Raw genomic sequence first — 16638 nt, 5'->3', positions numbered from 1 at the left:
CCCCCCTCCATCCTTATTAAACAATGAGCTTCAACTGAGTTAGGAATGCTCTTATCCAACTACTTAAACTAGAGCATCACCTTTTACCCTGGATGTGTGATGAATAATAAAAGAAATATGTTCAGCTAGAAAGTGAATGTTAAGAATTTTCTGTTACTGCATAGTTGAACATGTTAGTCCCATAGTCACTTATCAGAGGAGAGACTATTACCATTAATAAACACTGTATATTCAACAAAATATAACGTATGGTTAGTCCATGTGATTAAAAGTGTACTACATCTACTATTATTGATGTATCATTATGTGCAATTTTTACCTTTAATCCGCTTCGTCCAGGCTCTCCAGGTTCGCCCTGTAATACATACACAGAGTTTTCTTTTAATAATAATAAGAATTATTATTATTTGTATTATTAGTTTTCTTTTAAACCACTTAATTTCTTCATTGGACTGCACCATCTCTTTGTAAATCCATAACTAAGTCCTTCTTTAAGTTCTTACAGTACTTTTAATGGATGATTAACATAACTGACGCTATTTAGACTACGCTATAGTGCTATAAGTAGTATATATTTATTTATATGTCATTTAAAAAAAAGCTTACATCACTGTTTAACAGCGTTTTGATCAAGTAGAAGATCAGATATGTCAGCCATTTTACTCTTTTACTTATGCTAGCAAGCTAACGTTAGTTGGAGAGTTGGTTCAGCTAGCTAGGAAAACACCTGAAAGTTACCTATGTAACTATCTAGTAATTAATGTTATGTAAGAACTAGTTAGTTTGTGCTGTGCTAACCTTTCTAATTAAGTGACAATCAACCTCCGCTTAGTGAATGTGAAGTTACAAACAGCTGCTGCAACCGACACCACAGAAAAACCTTTAGCGTTAGCCTAGCCCAGCTCACCTTGATGCCTGCCGCCGTGGAGCCTGCATCTCCCTGATAGAGAAAAATTAAAAAACATATGTCAGAAAACAGGCTACAGAGGTTATTCCAAGACTGGATGAAGTTTCCTGCACAGGAACACACATTATTGTGCAATTACAGCTACAAAAAAATATATGAAAGAAGCCTGTTTTCACTGAACAATGCAGAACATCATTTCGCATTTACCGAGTTGTCTGGATTAAATTGTGTGAAATCCACTTAGAAAGAAAGAGGATTGTCTGCTATTCTAAACATGTTCAGACTGAATGCTTTCTCAGAGGTCTGAGACAGGTCTAACTACAGGGCTAGGAATCATGTCATTGCGTACACTTTGTGGAAGAAATCCCCAACAGTAGAGGTGGTAAAAGGCTTAAAAGATATACCGTACAATCATTTAACCCCTTTTTTCATGGCATCTCCTCAGGTAGGGTATTGAACTAGAAGGAGACACAGCTACTTATATCACATTTTCCCAGCCAAGTCATCCAAACAGCCAGAAAGCCCTTTCCTATGCACTGCATCACCACTGCAGCATACAGTAAAAACACACATAAAACCAGGGGCCAATGAGCGTAATTACGGGCGGTTGGTGGGAAAGGGGGGCGGGGAGAAGGAGACCGGGTCGTTAGCTCTGGTGTGGACTCGGTGGTTTCACTACGCATACGCTGGGCGCTCAGAAGTTGCAGAAGGAACGCCTCGAGCCCTCAGCGGTTTATGGGAGTCATTATGATGCATAGCACACAAGGCGTCTTTAATTGCAGCGTTTTTTTTGCAGGCGATAAATAGCGTTACCGTTTACAGCTGGGCTTAAGTGCGTCTCCATCTATATCTTAAAAGTTATCATTCCACTATTGGGATTTTGTAATATTTTATGGGGGGTTAGCTGTGTAAATGGGCTCCTCCTGTTACATTTTTGAAGATGAATGAAAGGCTTTCACATCGTTTTACATGATAAAGTAAAATGTGTTTTGGTTAAATGCTTGACGTGGATGTCATGTTGTGGTTAACCTAAAAAGGATGATAAAAGAGGCCCATTTTTTCGGACTTTCTTTGTCTCACGGTTGAATTGTTTCAGTAAAACAAACATCAAAGTCAGAGCGGGGTGTACACCTGTTGTGTTTTGGCAGGGATAGATATGTAAGAATGCCTCGCATCTGGACTTAATTGTTACATGTTAAAGAAACTTAAAAAGATTTCACCTTGTTAAGCTCATAATCCAGCTATAGACTATATGGAAGCATGCTTAACCTTTTCCCATTACTAACCTCAGCAGGATGAGAGCATAAAGGAGCTAATATTGTGGAAAATAAGAATTTACGGCCCGGTTTACACACTTTTGACCCATGTAAAAACAAGCATGAGAGGATGCTCCACATGCAATTAACACTTCACTCCCCTACTGCTGAACTGATGAAGACCTTTGACCTGTACTGTCATCAATGGTGGGAGTTGGGAAGTAAAGGTAACTGTAATCCATTACAGTCACTGGGAAAGAAAATGTGAAAGTACATTACAGTTACCTATGAAAAAGTTCACTATTACATTGGGGTTACATCTGAATATTTTCTGTAAAAAAGCTAGGCTACATGTTGAATTATATTAATTTTGTTGCTTTGCTTGTTTTTCCTGCGCACAATGTCTTCTTTTGTCATTTCCCACCACAAACGTTTATTAAAGGTTTATGCTTTTCTGATGCTTTTGATTGGTTGGTATGAATTTGCAGCGTCTGACAGTGAAATTGCCTCTCGAGCTGTCTGAGAGTTGCCACTATGGCTATGGTGAAAAATGTGTCCCAGTGCTGGAAATATGAAAAACGTTTCATACAAACTGTTTGAGAACATCTGAAAAATTATTCAAACATAACCACGTAATGCAAAAAATGTTTGCCAGAGTTTAAAATACTATCAATGTTGAAAAATGTCAATGTCTAACCTCTGGATGTTCTTTAAAACAAATTAATAAAATCTTAATTAACCCTTCCTGGTGTCTTTGGGTCTAATTTGACGCCCTCCATTTCCAAAAAGTTTCTATATCAGAAATTTTGGGTTCTTTCAAACAAAGTTTCCGAAAAAGTAACGCGGATGGTTCCCAACAGCGCTCCTCACAAGTTAAATTAATAATCTAAACTACTTTTATGAATTTATGTTTTTTTGACAGAGAGGGAAATGTCAAAAAAAGTCATAAAAGTGTTAAAAAAGCGACAAAGATGTGAAGATATGCCAAAAAAAGTCATAAAATGTCAAATAAAGTGACAAAGATGTGAAAATATGTTTAAAAAAAGTCATAAAAATGTCAAAAAAGCGACAAATATGTGAATATATGCCAAAAAAAGTCATAAAATGTCAAATAAAGTGGCAAAAATGTGAAAATATGTAAAAAAAAAAGTCATAAAAATGTCAAAAAAAAGCTACAAAGATGCGAAACTATGTAAAAAAAAAGTCATAGAAATGTCAAAAAAAGTGAGAAACGCAAAAAGAAATGCTTTGAAAATTTCGGGAAAAACCCAAGAAACTTTCAAACGGCTCAGAAAAAAACGTGGCAGCAGATTTTTCGTACAGATTTATCTGGCCCCTGGCAGCAGATTTATCTGGCCCCTGGCAGCAGATTTATCTGGCCCCTGGTAGCAGATTTATCTGGCCCCTGGTAGCAGATTTATCTGGCCCCTGGTAGCAGATTTATCTGGCCCCTGGCAGCAGATTTATCTGGCCCCTGGCAGCAAATTTATCTGGCCCTTGGTAGCAGATTTATCTGGCCCCTGGCAGCAGATTTATCTGGCCCCTGGTAGCAGATTTATCTGGCCCCTGGCAGCAGATTTATCTGGCCCCTGGCAGCAGATTTTTGTGCACTTTTCCAACAGTGTACCCCAGGTACACTCAAAACTTTTAGCTTTTATCTGGCCCCTGGCAGCAGATTTTACGTGCAGATTTAGGATTGGCTCCCAGGGCAGAAAAGGCCCCGCCAACAGTTGAACCACGGCCAGTTCACAAGAGCCTGGACCGGATCTCAGGATTCAAAAAATGACACCGACCACTGTGGCACAGCGGCCGGAGCCAAGACAGCCTGGAAGTTCCCAAAACAAATTCAAGAGTTGATTTTTCTCTTGACCTTAAAATCGTTTTCCTATCTCTGAGGTTTAAGAAAAGTCACGGTTCATTTCACGCCTTGTTAAACACTCGGGCGGGACGCATCCGAGGTAAATGGCTTGGAACTAAAGCGTTTAACTGCGGTGGTGATTCGTTTTAAATGAGGCCAGAGATGGACGTGCAGAGGCTCACGGTCGAGGATTGCTCCTGAACGCAACACAGCAGGTACAGATAATGCACATGGGGGGGACTGGGGGCAAGTAACAAAGTGCAGTTACCCCAATACTGTACTCAAGTACATCAGATACCTGCTACATTATACTCTTCTCTCCACTACGTTTATTACTTTGCAGATCAAGATTGTACATCCCAAATACTAAATGGTAATCTTAGCAGATATGATGCATTATTATTATAGGTTATGTACCTTATTGTTGAGCCCCTATTTCACCTGGTCTGGCTGATTATGCACTATGTGAGCACATTATAAATGTATGATAAATGTTAAACTAGCTTTTGACACTGGGCCCCTCCATCACACACAGTCATGAAGATTAGGTAATAATGCACAACCTGAGATGATGTTGTATATTAGTGGGGGGAAGCATAATTAACATTAACATTTATTTGTTCAAGCGTATGTGATGACTATTTCTTGGCAAGCGCCACCAACTAGAAACTCCAGGACGTTCCTGGTGCTGGCCAAGAAATAGTCATAAAATGGAAAATTATGGGGTTTCTAAATGAGCTTTATAGGGTGCTGGTGGATGTTGTTGCTTTTGGACAGAACTAACATGGAGGGGTTTCTGTCCTAAGCTAAGCTAACTTGCTGCTAGCTCTACAGTAGCTACATATTTACTGTATACAGTCATAACTTTCTGCAAGAAAGCTAATAAGTTAGTCAAAATGTTGAACTAGTCCTTTAAACAACTGCAGCTAATGTGAAAGAAAATGAGTAATACGAGTAAAATGCAGTAACATAATACTATAATGCATAATGAGTACCTTTACATTTGATAATAATAATAATAATAATAATCATAATAATATGTATGTACTTTGACCTACTACACTCAGTTATTTTTACACTGTGGTATTATTTATGTAAATGATCCAAGTACTTCTACCATTGACTACAAATGCACAGAACATCCAATGATGAATAGTGTCATACTGTAGGTGTTCTCTCATCTAAGGCATACTGTACATTATCATTAGCATTATTATCATTATTATTATTAGCATATTATCAACAGATTGTGTCTTCTAGGAGGGGACATTTATACTTGTGTTTAAGTGTGCATGTAACAGAATACAGGGCTGTAGTACTCGAGTCCGGACTCGAGTTGAAGACCGTTTTTCTATGGTCTCGGACTTGTCTCGGACTCGCTAGTATTTGGACTCGGATTTGTCTCGGTCTCTGCCACTGGTCTTGCCAGATCTGGCTTTTGGGCTTTTGGTCTGGACCGAGTCCAGGTGTCTTTATTATGTTGATAATAATATTAGAGGGGAAGTGAAACCCAAAATGATTGTCTTGATACTGTCATGCATAAGACCTTTATTCTGTCCTGGACTCGGTCTTGACTCGCACTCGAACCTCTTTGGACTCGGTCTTGTCTTGGACTCGACTAGTCCTGGTACTTGGACTTGTCTTGGACTCGACAAAGGTGGTCTTGACTACAGCCCTGACACAATAAGTCCTGTCATTTCGTCTCTTTCAGACTCTGCAGATCCCTCGCCGTCAAAACCATCTCCCTTTGTATCGTGCAAAGCCCGTTCCGACTGTTGCCCGGTCCCCCCCCCCCCGCACTCCCCGAGGTCTCTCTGCTCAACATACCAAAACCTTCCCTGCCTCACCTCTCACCCCGTGTTACCACATTTCCCCCGCAGTGCGTGCTGTGTATTGTTAACTTTGGCATCTTTAGCAAAGGAAGACTTAAGATGCTCTCCCCTCCTCTGTCCACTCTACTCGCTGGTCTTTCTCCCCCCCCCCCAGTGGAACAGGAATATCAGGGATGAGCAATTAATCTAGCAATCCTTAGTCTATCTGACTCATCTGGATGTATACTGAGTTATATCTTGATTAAAACACAATTCTTCCCACCATATGTTTTGCACTATGCTCACTCAAACCCCTCAAACTCAATAACGACAAAACAGAACTCATGGTGTTTGCCCCACAGTCACTTCTCAAAAAGGTTGGTGGCATCACATTGGATGTGGATGGCTGCTCAATCTCGGCATCCCCTCAAGTACGCAACCTGGGCGTCATCACTGGACTCCGCCCTTTCCTTCCAACAGCACACCAAAAACACTACTAAAACTGCCTTCTACCATCTCAAGAACATCTCCAGACTCCGACAGTGGCTTTCCAATTCTGTAGCTGAGACCCTCATCCACTCCGTCATCACCTCCCGACTCGACTGCAACGGTATCCTTCTTGGTCTGCCTAGCAAGTCTACTGACAGACTTCAGTACGTCCTCTGCGGCTAGGATGCTCACCCACACAAAACTTGGACTTCACATCACTCCCATCCTGAAGAAGCTCCACTGGCTGCCTATCAAGTCCCGGATCAAATATAAAATTCTCGTGCTGACGTACAAATCTCTCCATGGACTTGCGCCTCAGTACCTAACAGATCTGCTCCGCCCATACACTCAGTCACGGTCTCTGCGGTCCTCTGACAAGGACCTGCTTGCTGTCCCTGATTCCAGGCTCCGGACATTTGGTGACAGAGCCTTCTGTGTCAGTGCACCATCGCTCTGGAACAAGCTTCCTCTTGCTATTCGCTCTGCCTCCTCTATTATAACCTTTACATGTTCCATCCTGACTTTGACAATCTGAGAAGATGAGGCAATCCAGTCCATACTAATCAAAAAAACCAGGACTTTCCCCTACCTTCTGTCTCTTTTTATTGCAAAATACATGAGTCTGCTGTTATGGAATGAATGGCAGGTGACTGGCTACAGAAGTCTGAATTCCCCTGATACTCAATTCCACTTTTTCTTCTACACCCCTGCAGTGAAAATCCATTTTTTCCCCTTTTACTACGTTGAGGTAGACCAGATCAAAGCGGTGCACGAGCTGCAGAGTTTTATCGCTCTCCGCTTTCCTTTTGTTCCCTCATTTTCGCAGATGATATCCTGCATCTGTTTCCCTCAAATGGTGTCTTTTTTTGGCAGCCGTGTGCCTGTAAAGTGAGAAGTTATCAAAGTTGTTTTTTTCGCTGAACAGCCATAAATTGGCAGTGACATTTTGAGTGCACTGCTACTAGTCCGATGCTGAATATTTGGTTTTTATACCTAACTCGGTATTTCTAGCAAAACCCAGCATCTCCAGCGTATTAAAGGGTATTCTTTTGTGTGCCGTCTGTTCTTAGCGTGTGTTACAATCTTTTGGCAACTCTGAAACCATCTTTTCCCAGAAGTGTGAGCAATTTTTGCACGGGCTGAATCCCCATTTTCAAAGACTCGTCTATTCCAATCCACGATTGTTAAAACAAGTTTGAAGGGTAAAAGAGGCCCATTCTGTCGCGAGGTCAGCCAACACAAATAAGGCTGCAACCTATTTTCATAAATGCTGCTTTAACTAAATAATAACAGCAAAAGCGAGCATAACAAGTGCTGGATGTGATGCATAGTTTGCCTCCGAGCGTGATGTCAATTTACAAAAACAAAAGTTTTTTTTTCTCCCTGACAACAAAAACTTTTTGGACAGAAAGACGAATCTATTACTTTAGCTCGGAACAGTCTTGACAAGCCGTCTTGATGATAAATGGTCCCAAATTAATGCAGGAGCCATCCGACCATAAAAATATAACTTTGCAATTAAGTCCACATTCAGCACGTAGGACGCACCGAGTGCCAGGATGATTGCAGTTGTGCAGCCTTGACTACAGCTGATGGCGCTTGACCTCCGCTACTGCTCTCCACAGATCTCCTCTCAGATGGCTGACATCAACTTTTTTTTTATGTTTTCCGGCCGAAGCCAGACTTTCTCTGTGCAAAGGCAACGTGGCATTTATATTTTTTACAACGTACCTTTTCTCCTATATCTCCTTTCGGTCCGTCTTCACCCATATCGCCCTGTTTGGATGTCACACAGAGATAATCATGTTCAGTATATTGATCGCAAATGAGGAAACTGAGAACCTAAAATCTAAATATGAAGATTTTTTTTAGATTAAACATGACTGCCAAATTGTTAATAACATGCATAACACACAGTAGACCTTTGACAATAGTTATTATGCGATTGACCGCCATATAAAAAAAAACATAATGGATGTTTGAAGAAAAAGACAAGGATATTGTAGCAAAAAAAAGTACCATTCCTGCACAATGGCCATTCACTGAGTCATCACACATGGTTCAAATATGATTTCAGGTGACGTAATAATGGGGGGCGTTGTGGAGGTCCCCGACTCCTGGCATCAACTGGGAAGAACTGCATTTCTAAACTCAAAGCTTTTCCATCTCAGCTGTAGGAAATAGATCAGATGTCAGGGCTGTTTTAAGCCAGGCGGGCAGCAACGAGGCACTATGGAGGGCAACGTTGGTTGGGTCCCGACTGAACCATCTCAACAAGGGAAACATGCTACAGGCATTCATCGTTCCTACACAATTAATCCTAAATGACTTTTCCTCTACACCTTGTAGACACCATGAGGATGACATCTGTGGTTATGATGTCTCAGCAGATAAAAACCCCTAAGGCCTATGTAAAAGAGACTTCAGATACAGTATTAGGGGACCACTAAGGTCTATATAAAAGAGACTTCAGATACAGTATTAGGGGACCACTAAGGTCTATATAAAAGAGACTTTAGATACAGTATTAGGGACCACTAAGGTCTATATAAAGAGACTTCAGATACAGTATTAGGGACCACTAAGGTCTATATAAAAGAGACTTCAGATACAGTATTAGGGACCACTAAGGTCTATATAAAAGAGACTTCAGATACAGTATTAGGGACCACTAAGGTCTATATAAAAAAAGCCACAGAGCACCAAGTCTTGGACCTTTAATGTTGATAGCAGCTATAAAATCAAGAGCAGTATAGCCTAATATGTTTCTGATTTAAAAGGTGAGAAAATCCAGAGATTTAAATTAAGAGCTGTGTCGTTGTGGAGGACGTCATCCTCATAATGAGCTTTGTGCTTCTCAAACAATCAGTTTTTATCTGTTAGACTGGAACTGCTTTCTTGAATTTGCCTTCTGGCTCTTTGGTGAGCAACCAACGCCAAAAACAACAGTTTAAGTTAACACATTTGGCTCCCCTTCAAAATAAAAGCTCATAGTTCTTTGCAGTGCATTTCAGCGCTGTCTTTGGAAGTCTTGAGACTGACTTTCACTTATGATACAGCCACATGTTTTTTTTATGAAGTAAATGATAGCCTAATTGATTGTGAATCATCCAATGACTAACAAGTCCAAGGATCTGACATTAAAGGTTAAGTCCTTGTGGAGAATATTAGCTTACTGCTACAAGCACTAGTCATCACTACATCAAGTGTTCTGTACTTGCAATGCATTATCATTTTCCATCTATGAATTTGCAATTTCTACTAGCACTGAGTCCGAAAATAACTTGCTTTTCTGAATTTCCTGGCAGTTTATGTTAACAGATATGGCTCCTCTCTAAATACAAACTTGGATGTGTTTTTATATTTGGTTGCATCCTTTGACAAGAACAAGGGATGACGACATCCCGGCCTCCTTTCACCCGATTGACCTGAACTCACGCCAAAGCAATTTCCTCTAGATGCAGTTTCTATAACTGCACACTGAGCTATTACTTGCATCCTTTCTCCACAGAAGACTCATGATGCTGTGAGCGGTGGTTGCTAGGAGATGGGCTACAGCATCACTATTACAGGGCATCAGGTGGGAAAATGACAGGGAATATGTCTCTGATTCGAAGAAAAACATTCGAACAAGTGCCAGAAGGCCAGTTTTGTGGTCAATGAAGAACACTGAGTCATCACTGTGGACTCACACTGCCCACCCACTGCTGTCCAACGACAGCGGACACGGGCACCATTAGAATTAGGGAATGGAGAGAATAAGGCTGCTTGTCTTCTACGGGGCCTTCAATTGGAGAAATTGGGTTGAAATTTGTGACTCACTGAATCACTGACTTACTGATGGCTACATCTCAGAAGGGAGTCACCTTTAAAAAAAAAACAAGGTGGAGTTGGGGAGCAAAGGCAGAGTTCTGTTCTAGCACACGGTGGAACATCAAGACCGATGCTGACTATAACGTCTGGTGATCAGAATTAGCACTTTACCTTTTCACCTCGCTCTCCGGTTTCACCCTGTTGGGAAAGAAAACAGAGGAAATCTCAGGGGGGGGGTTGGGTCCAGCTGGGTCAGATAGTATCTCGGGTTAAAGTCATGTTAGATTATGGAAATTATCTTGTGTTATGGCTGCTTTTTCCCCCCCAGACAGACCCTCAACTATCAGCCTTTTAAAGTCTGTTTAAAACTTGCACAGTCATTATGGAAGGTTGTCAATATTAAACAGGCCCTTAAAATGATTTTTCCCCAGAATTTCAATTAGGTAAACCTTATGACACCACTATTACATTTAATTAGACACATGGACTGCTATGGAGATAACATGTTCCCTGGCAAATAAGGATCATGTAAACATGATATCCAACAAAGGAATGAAAAGTTATGTGTATGTATGTTCTATTAAAGAAGAATGAAAAAAACAATACGTTTATAAAAAAAAAAGCATGATATGAAAAAAATGGTATAACAAAATGGCAAAAAGTCTTGGTGGATGGTGATAGTAAAGGATGAAAAATGATAAACTTTACAACAACAACAAAAAATAAAAATGGCCATGAATAAATGAAGAATTAAGAGCACACAGAATGTGTGTCCACCAGACCTTGGCTCCTGGGACACCGTCCAGTCCTGGGATGCCAACATCCCCCTATGGACAGCACAACACACACACAGTGTCTGTATTCAGTGTGCTGGTTCAGCAGGGTGAACTCTGGTGCAAAAAGCTTCACATTTCATCTGGAAGATAGAGATAACCTCCGACCTCAACCGAGGCTAAGCTCCTGTTGGACCTGGACAGGTGTTATGCATTTGCAGGATATAGGATGACGGAGCAGTAGATAAATATATAGGGGTGGAACGGTACATGTATTCTTATTGAACCGAAATGGTACGGCGCGTCACGGTTCGGTGCGTGAATTTACACAGAGAATACACCTTCTAAAGATAATTAACACTTTAAATTAATGAATGTAATGCGGAACTACTGTTAGCATGTTCCCTTGGATCAGGGAGGATCCGAAATCATGGTAGCAGCGGTCGCCATGGTCCCGCTACACGTTCTGCGGTGCCCAGCTACGTCCTGCTACGTCCTGCTACGTCCTGCTACGTCCTGCTACATCCTGCTAAGTCCTGCCTAAGTCTCCTGCCATACGTCTGCTACGGAGCCCTGCTACGTCATGCTCGTCTGCTAGTCCTGCTACGTCTGACGTCCTGACTACATCCTGTACGTCCTGCTACGATCCTGCTACATCCTGCTAGTCCTGCTACGTCCTGCACGTCCTGTACGTTACGGCCTACGCCTGTAATGCCGCCACAGCGCGTTCTGCTATGCCATGAACTACTACAAAGAACTGCTACAAACTACAATTTTTTCTATTTTTGTTATTTCCACTCTTCATTCTAACCCCAACCGGCCCGTCAGACACCGCCTACCAATAGCCTGGGTCTGGGTCTGGGTCTGGGCCTGGGCCTGGGCCTGGGCCTGGGTCTGGGTCTGTCCGAGGTTTCTTCCTAAAAAGGAGTTTTTCCTCTCCACTGTGGCCCTGTTGCTTGCTCTGGAGGAAACTACTAGAACTGTTGGGTTCTTGTAAATTCTGGAGTGTGGTCTATCTGTAAAGGGTCTCGAGATAATTCTTGTTATGAACTGATACTATAAATAAAATTGAATTAAAATTGAATTGAATTGAATAGACACACAAGTTCTTCAGGGACACCTAATCTGTAGCCCCGCCTTGGCTCCGAGGCTCTTATTGGCGCGCCGTATGTAGCCTAGCTCCGCTTATGTATGCAGTTTTAGGGATTCAGAGATAGCAGCACTAGAGTATGGCGAGTTGTGGCGAAGAGTTAGAGGACCCCCGGCCTCTTTAATGGTGTTTTTCCACTGCGGGGTATCTACTCGCCACTACTTGCCTTGATTGGTTTTCCATTATGAAAAAAAAGTCCCTTTACCAGCTATGAAAACAAACTTGTCTTCAGGCAAAAGCCACATGCCGAGAATCGAAAACCAACACACCTTCCACGTTCTGTGTGCGGGTTGGTTAATCTGGAATGGAAAAGGAGGACGGGGCAAAGTGGCAGACGCGAGTCGAGTAGGTATCATTTAAGGAAAAAAACGCCATGAGATCGCAAGTTTGGAAAAACTTTGGTTTCCCAGTCAGGTACAGTAGTACAGGAAAGAGTGGTGGATAAGACCGCCGTTGTAAATTGGTGTCATGTCCCCAACATCGCGGCTCCAAACCGCAACGTTACGTTACATGTCATTTAGCTGACGCTTTTATCCAAAGCGACTTAAAGTTGCTGATCAGCATATCAGCTGGGAGTTAAGTGTCTTGCTCAGGGACACATTGGCTGATGCATTGCAGTGGGAATCGAACCCAGATCTTATCACCTCCCAGACGCCTTGTTTCTTCAGGCTAACTACATTAGCTTCAGCCAGGCAGGGAGGAGCTTTCTGGCCGGGGACGTCGTGATTTCGTTGCATTAATCAGGTGATTTAGCTCATCTCTGCAGAGAACGGAGATGCTGTATGTTCAGTTTGACAGCTGATTGTCTTCTTGTATTTACTAGTTCCAGATGGAGGCTGGGGATGATGTGGGATACTTATTGTTTACATCTTACACACTTCAAGCTGTTGCAGCTAGCTCAGGGGAGAGAATGGACGACACTAGGCTGTAAGAGCCTGAGACAAACAATAAAAAAAAAAAAAAAATCTTTATTTTTGTTTCATTTTCCCTCCATTGTACCAAACTTGTATCGAACCGTGATGTCTGAATTGACTTTTGCATTTCGTTTTACCACAGTGTGTTGCAAGGAGTTGACTCTGAATTGACATAGTACTGCAACTACGGATTTATGAAATGATTTAGTTCAAGTGTGAAACACTGAAACCGCAAGCTGTATCTGAAAGTGGAGAGGATGTACAGTGCAGGCTGATTGATAGCTTAATAATCTGCAGTTTGGTTCAGAACATGTAAAAAAGGAAGATAGCCAAGCCCATCTGCTGAATGCCAGTTCGGGTTTATTGGCGTCTGAATCGATGTCACTGAGAACCAAAACCAAAAACCATTAACCTCCTGACCTTTGCAAACCTACCACATCATCAGCCTTTTAGAAGAGGATCAGCTATTCCTCAACCCAGAGGCAACTTTAACCAGAATACTCTTGATTGAGAATAAAGCAATCTACTCTTTAAAGTTAAAATACATGTCACTGAGTTGCCCAATACTGGCCGTATTGTAGGGAAAATTACAGTGGGTTATTACATTGTGGTAACACACTTACTGGACTGTTCATTTTTCTTTGTCAGTTTGTTATTGTTTTACATTTTTCCCACAATTCTGTGTTTTCAAGAAGCATTTTGGAAATATCAGTGTGTGCGATCTGTGTCTAGGGTGTGTCCCCTCAGCTACACACACCAGTGGTGAAACTCTTCACCAATGCTGGGATCATGTGTCATCTATCAGCCCACATGTGGGAGTCATTGACATGATGAGGATGATGATGGGGAGTCTGATTAAATACTCCTAAACTGGGGCTGATAAGGTTTGCATTAGTCCTTTTAGAGGATGTCCATGTCGGATCCTGATGTCTGCCAGTCAACCTGCCCCTGATGGAGCAGAGCAGCCTGTCCTGCTTTAGACTTCAACTTTCTGCATGAGTGACTGTTACATACCATGACTGATTCTTTTTCATAAGTGCATTGCACAGCATTGGGGTTCTATTTCATGCTGGCAAACCCCACTCCTTACACAAGTGTGGAATTAGGCCTTCGGCTTTCGCTGTCTCCAGAGTCAGAATGGCTTCCACTCTGGACTCTATTACAGCCGTGCGTGCCTCTCCGCTCCTATCTTTATAAACGTATGCATGAGATTAGCAAGATGGCGCCTCGCGAATCACCTTCCGATTCATTCTCGTCACTCGTACGTCGTCTGTTCTGGAATAAATGTGCGTTTCCCATTTTCCACCGTTGTGAAACACCTGCACTGTGTCGTCTTTATCCGGTTGGAGAATGAAATGAAGAAATGAGCTGAATCACGGTTGGACTGGAGGGGTGCAGCCGAGGGAATGTTTCCCAAATAGGATTGTGGTCGGAAATTGTCAGAATGCACGGCAGAACTTTTGGAATATGAACACATGGCCAAGTATGTCAAGTGTGTCTTTTAAAGATAAAATACTTTCAGGTGTGGATGGAACTTTTTTCATGTGAAGTATTAAGTGAGGGAAGGCTAAATTTAGACAGGCTGCCTAATTTAACTGAAACTATTTAGCATTAGGAATTTTGCTGCAAATTAAAAAAATATATCCATCTGAACAAGGCAGCTGACTGAGTCTTTTTAATAAAAAGTGAAATGACATCATGCTGCCCCCCTCAAATCCTCCTGTTTGATTCTAAAATTAAAGTATGAAGATTTTTCCCATTTCTTTCCGGAAAATTAAATGTTACAACTGGAACAAATTCAATGATTGTTGGGGGGCAGGGTCAGTACCTCTAAATCTGAGGCCATGGTTCTCAGCAGGAAACCAATTGTTGTATACTTTTTTTTTTTTTTTACATATACAGTTACATTATACGTTAAGTGATTGTTGTACTTTGAGAGCAAATGCAAACCTGAGTCAAATTCCTTGTTAACACAAAGCTGGCCAATGAAGCCGATTCTGAATTCTGATTCTGAATGGAGTGCCTACTCCAGGTAGGGCATGAGTTCTTACCCCAAGTAAAGGCGTTCAAGGACCTTGGGGTCTTGATCTTGAGTGAGGAGACGATGGAGTGGAATCTGCGCTGCGGGGGCGGTATTACGTTCACTTTATCGCACTGGTGTGACAAAAAGAGCTGAGCCAGAAGGCAAAGATCTGGATCTAACGGTCAGTTTTTGTTCCTGGGTCCTGACCGAAAGAACGAGATCCAGGGTCCAAGCGAGGTGGCCGGCGTCTCCTTTATAAGATCGGCTGAGAAGCTCAGGCATCAGTGAGGAGCTCGGAGTAAAGCCGCAAGAGCCAGTTAAGGGGGTTTTGAGGGGGTTCAGGCATCTGGTAAGGATGCTTCCTAGGGGCCTTCCTAGGGAGGTGGTCCAGGCACGTCCAGCTGGGAGGAGGCCTCGGGGAAGACCCAGGACTAGGTGGAGAGATTACATCTCCAACCTGGCCTGGGAACGCCTCGGGATCCCCCAGTCGGAGCTGGTTGATGTGGCTCGGGAAAAGGGAAGTTTGGGGTCCCCTGCTGGAGCTGCTGCCCCCGCGACGACGATGGACGGAGGGGTGGATTTTTATTGGACGATTTTGCAGAATTTCCCATTTTTCTGGGTTTAAATACTAGTCTAAACAGCCACAAAGAAGGATACAGACATGTGTACCCCAATCTTCTACTGTACTGTTTTCATATCTCTTCACATGAGGGACCTCACCTTTCGTCCGTCGACACCTGGGTTGCCAGGAGGCCCGAGTGAACCCTGGGAAATAAACACAAAAGGCCCTTTATGTATTACATCACATTCAAATATTCATTTCCTTTTCAATTAATAACATGAGACAGTGCAGAGTTATGGTAACAAAATATGATAATGGTCTTTGTCTTTCTACTCAAGGCCTAAACCCTCTCCCAGTAAACCCAACACCCCAAAGAAGATAAAGTCACACACAACTACACAACTACACCATCAACACACACCAGATGCAAACACGGTGGATCAAAAGGAGACATGTACATTGTTCCACACACACCCAGTGTGTGCTGAAGTCACAGGCTAGAATAAATATTACATGTCATAGTTTATGGACGATACAGGCCGAGGGCAAGAATAACTTCATTGAGAAAGAGAAGAGAAAGTTAAAAACAATAAAAGGCTTTATATATATTGTAGCTCTTATATTTGCATGTGCCAATTTAACTTTAAAGATTTAGAGGTTGTACCAAAGTTTTATTGAACGTCCACTCTCTTGCATAGCGGTTTGCTTATGTTGGCTATTTATGCTTCTTTGTAATAAAAGTGATTTACTGTTACCACGGTGGCATTCATACACGTATCAAAGAGGAGTGAAACAATGGTGCATCGGACTTAGCGACTAATGAAAAAGAGGTTTTTAATCATTGGGATAATGAATGAGGATGGATCACATTTTGGTGTGAACAATGATAAAATATGTTTGGTTTAAAAATATGATTCACACTCTACTTGTTATCATGTGGTGACACGGAATCTCTCAGCGAGGGTGATGAAACCGGACCAGCTGTTGAGTAAACACAGCCCCGCACCAGCAGCAGATCTAATTGAGTAACTTCTGGGTCTGGCTTATGAGTCATTAACGCGCCGCTGTGTCATCGTTGACCC

At 42.1% G+C, this 16638-nt stretch overlaps 1 protein-coding gene across 1 annotated transcript in view; it reads right to left on the bottom strand.

The window, feature by feature from the left end:
- The window catches only part of col25a1 (collagen type XXV alpha 1 chain), a 75519-nt gene that overhangs the window by 27342 nt on the left and 31539 nt on the right, over positions 1 to 16638 (bottom strand). The window contains exons 9-14 of the mRNA XM_032510946.1: positions 15715 to 15759; positions 10917 to 10961; positions 10306 to 10332; positions 8053 to 8097; positions 908 to 940; positions 320 to 355 (exon numbers count right to left, since the gene is read on the bottom strand). Of these exons, the coding sequence (XP_032366837.1) occupies positions 320 to 355; positions 908 to 940; positions 8053 to 8097; positions 10306 to 10332; positions 10917 to 10961; positions 15715 to 15759 (231 nt within the window). The remainder of the gene's footprint in view (positions 1 to 319; positions 356 to 907; positions 941 to 8052; positions 8098 to 10305; positions 10333 to 10916; positions 10962 to 15714; positions 15760 to 16638) is intronic.

The sequence above is a fragment of the Etheostoma spectabile genome, unplaced genomic scaffold (assembly GCF_008692095.1).
Source record: "Etheostoma spectabile isolate EspeVRDwgs_2016 unplaced genomic scaffold, UIUC_Espe_1.0 scaffold302, whole genome shotgun sequence".
NCBI lineage: Eukaryota > Metazoa > Chordata > Actinopteri > Perciformes > Percidae > Etheostoma > Etheostoma spectabile.
Note: the sequence above shows the minus strand (reverse complement) of the source record. Positions and strands in the feature narration are given on the sequence as shown.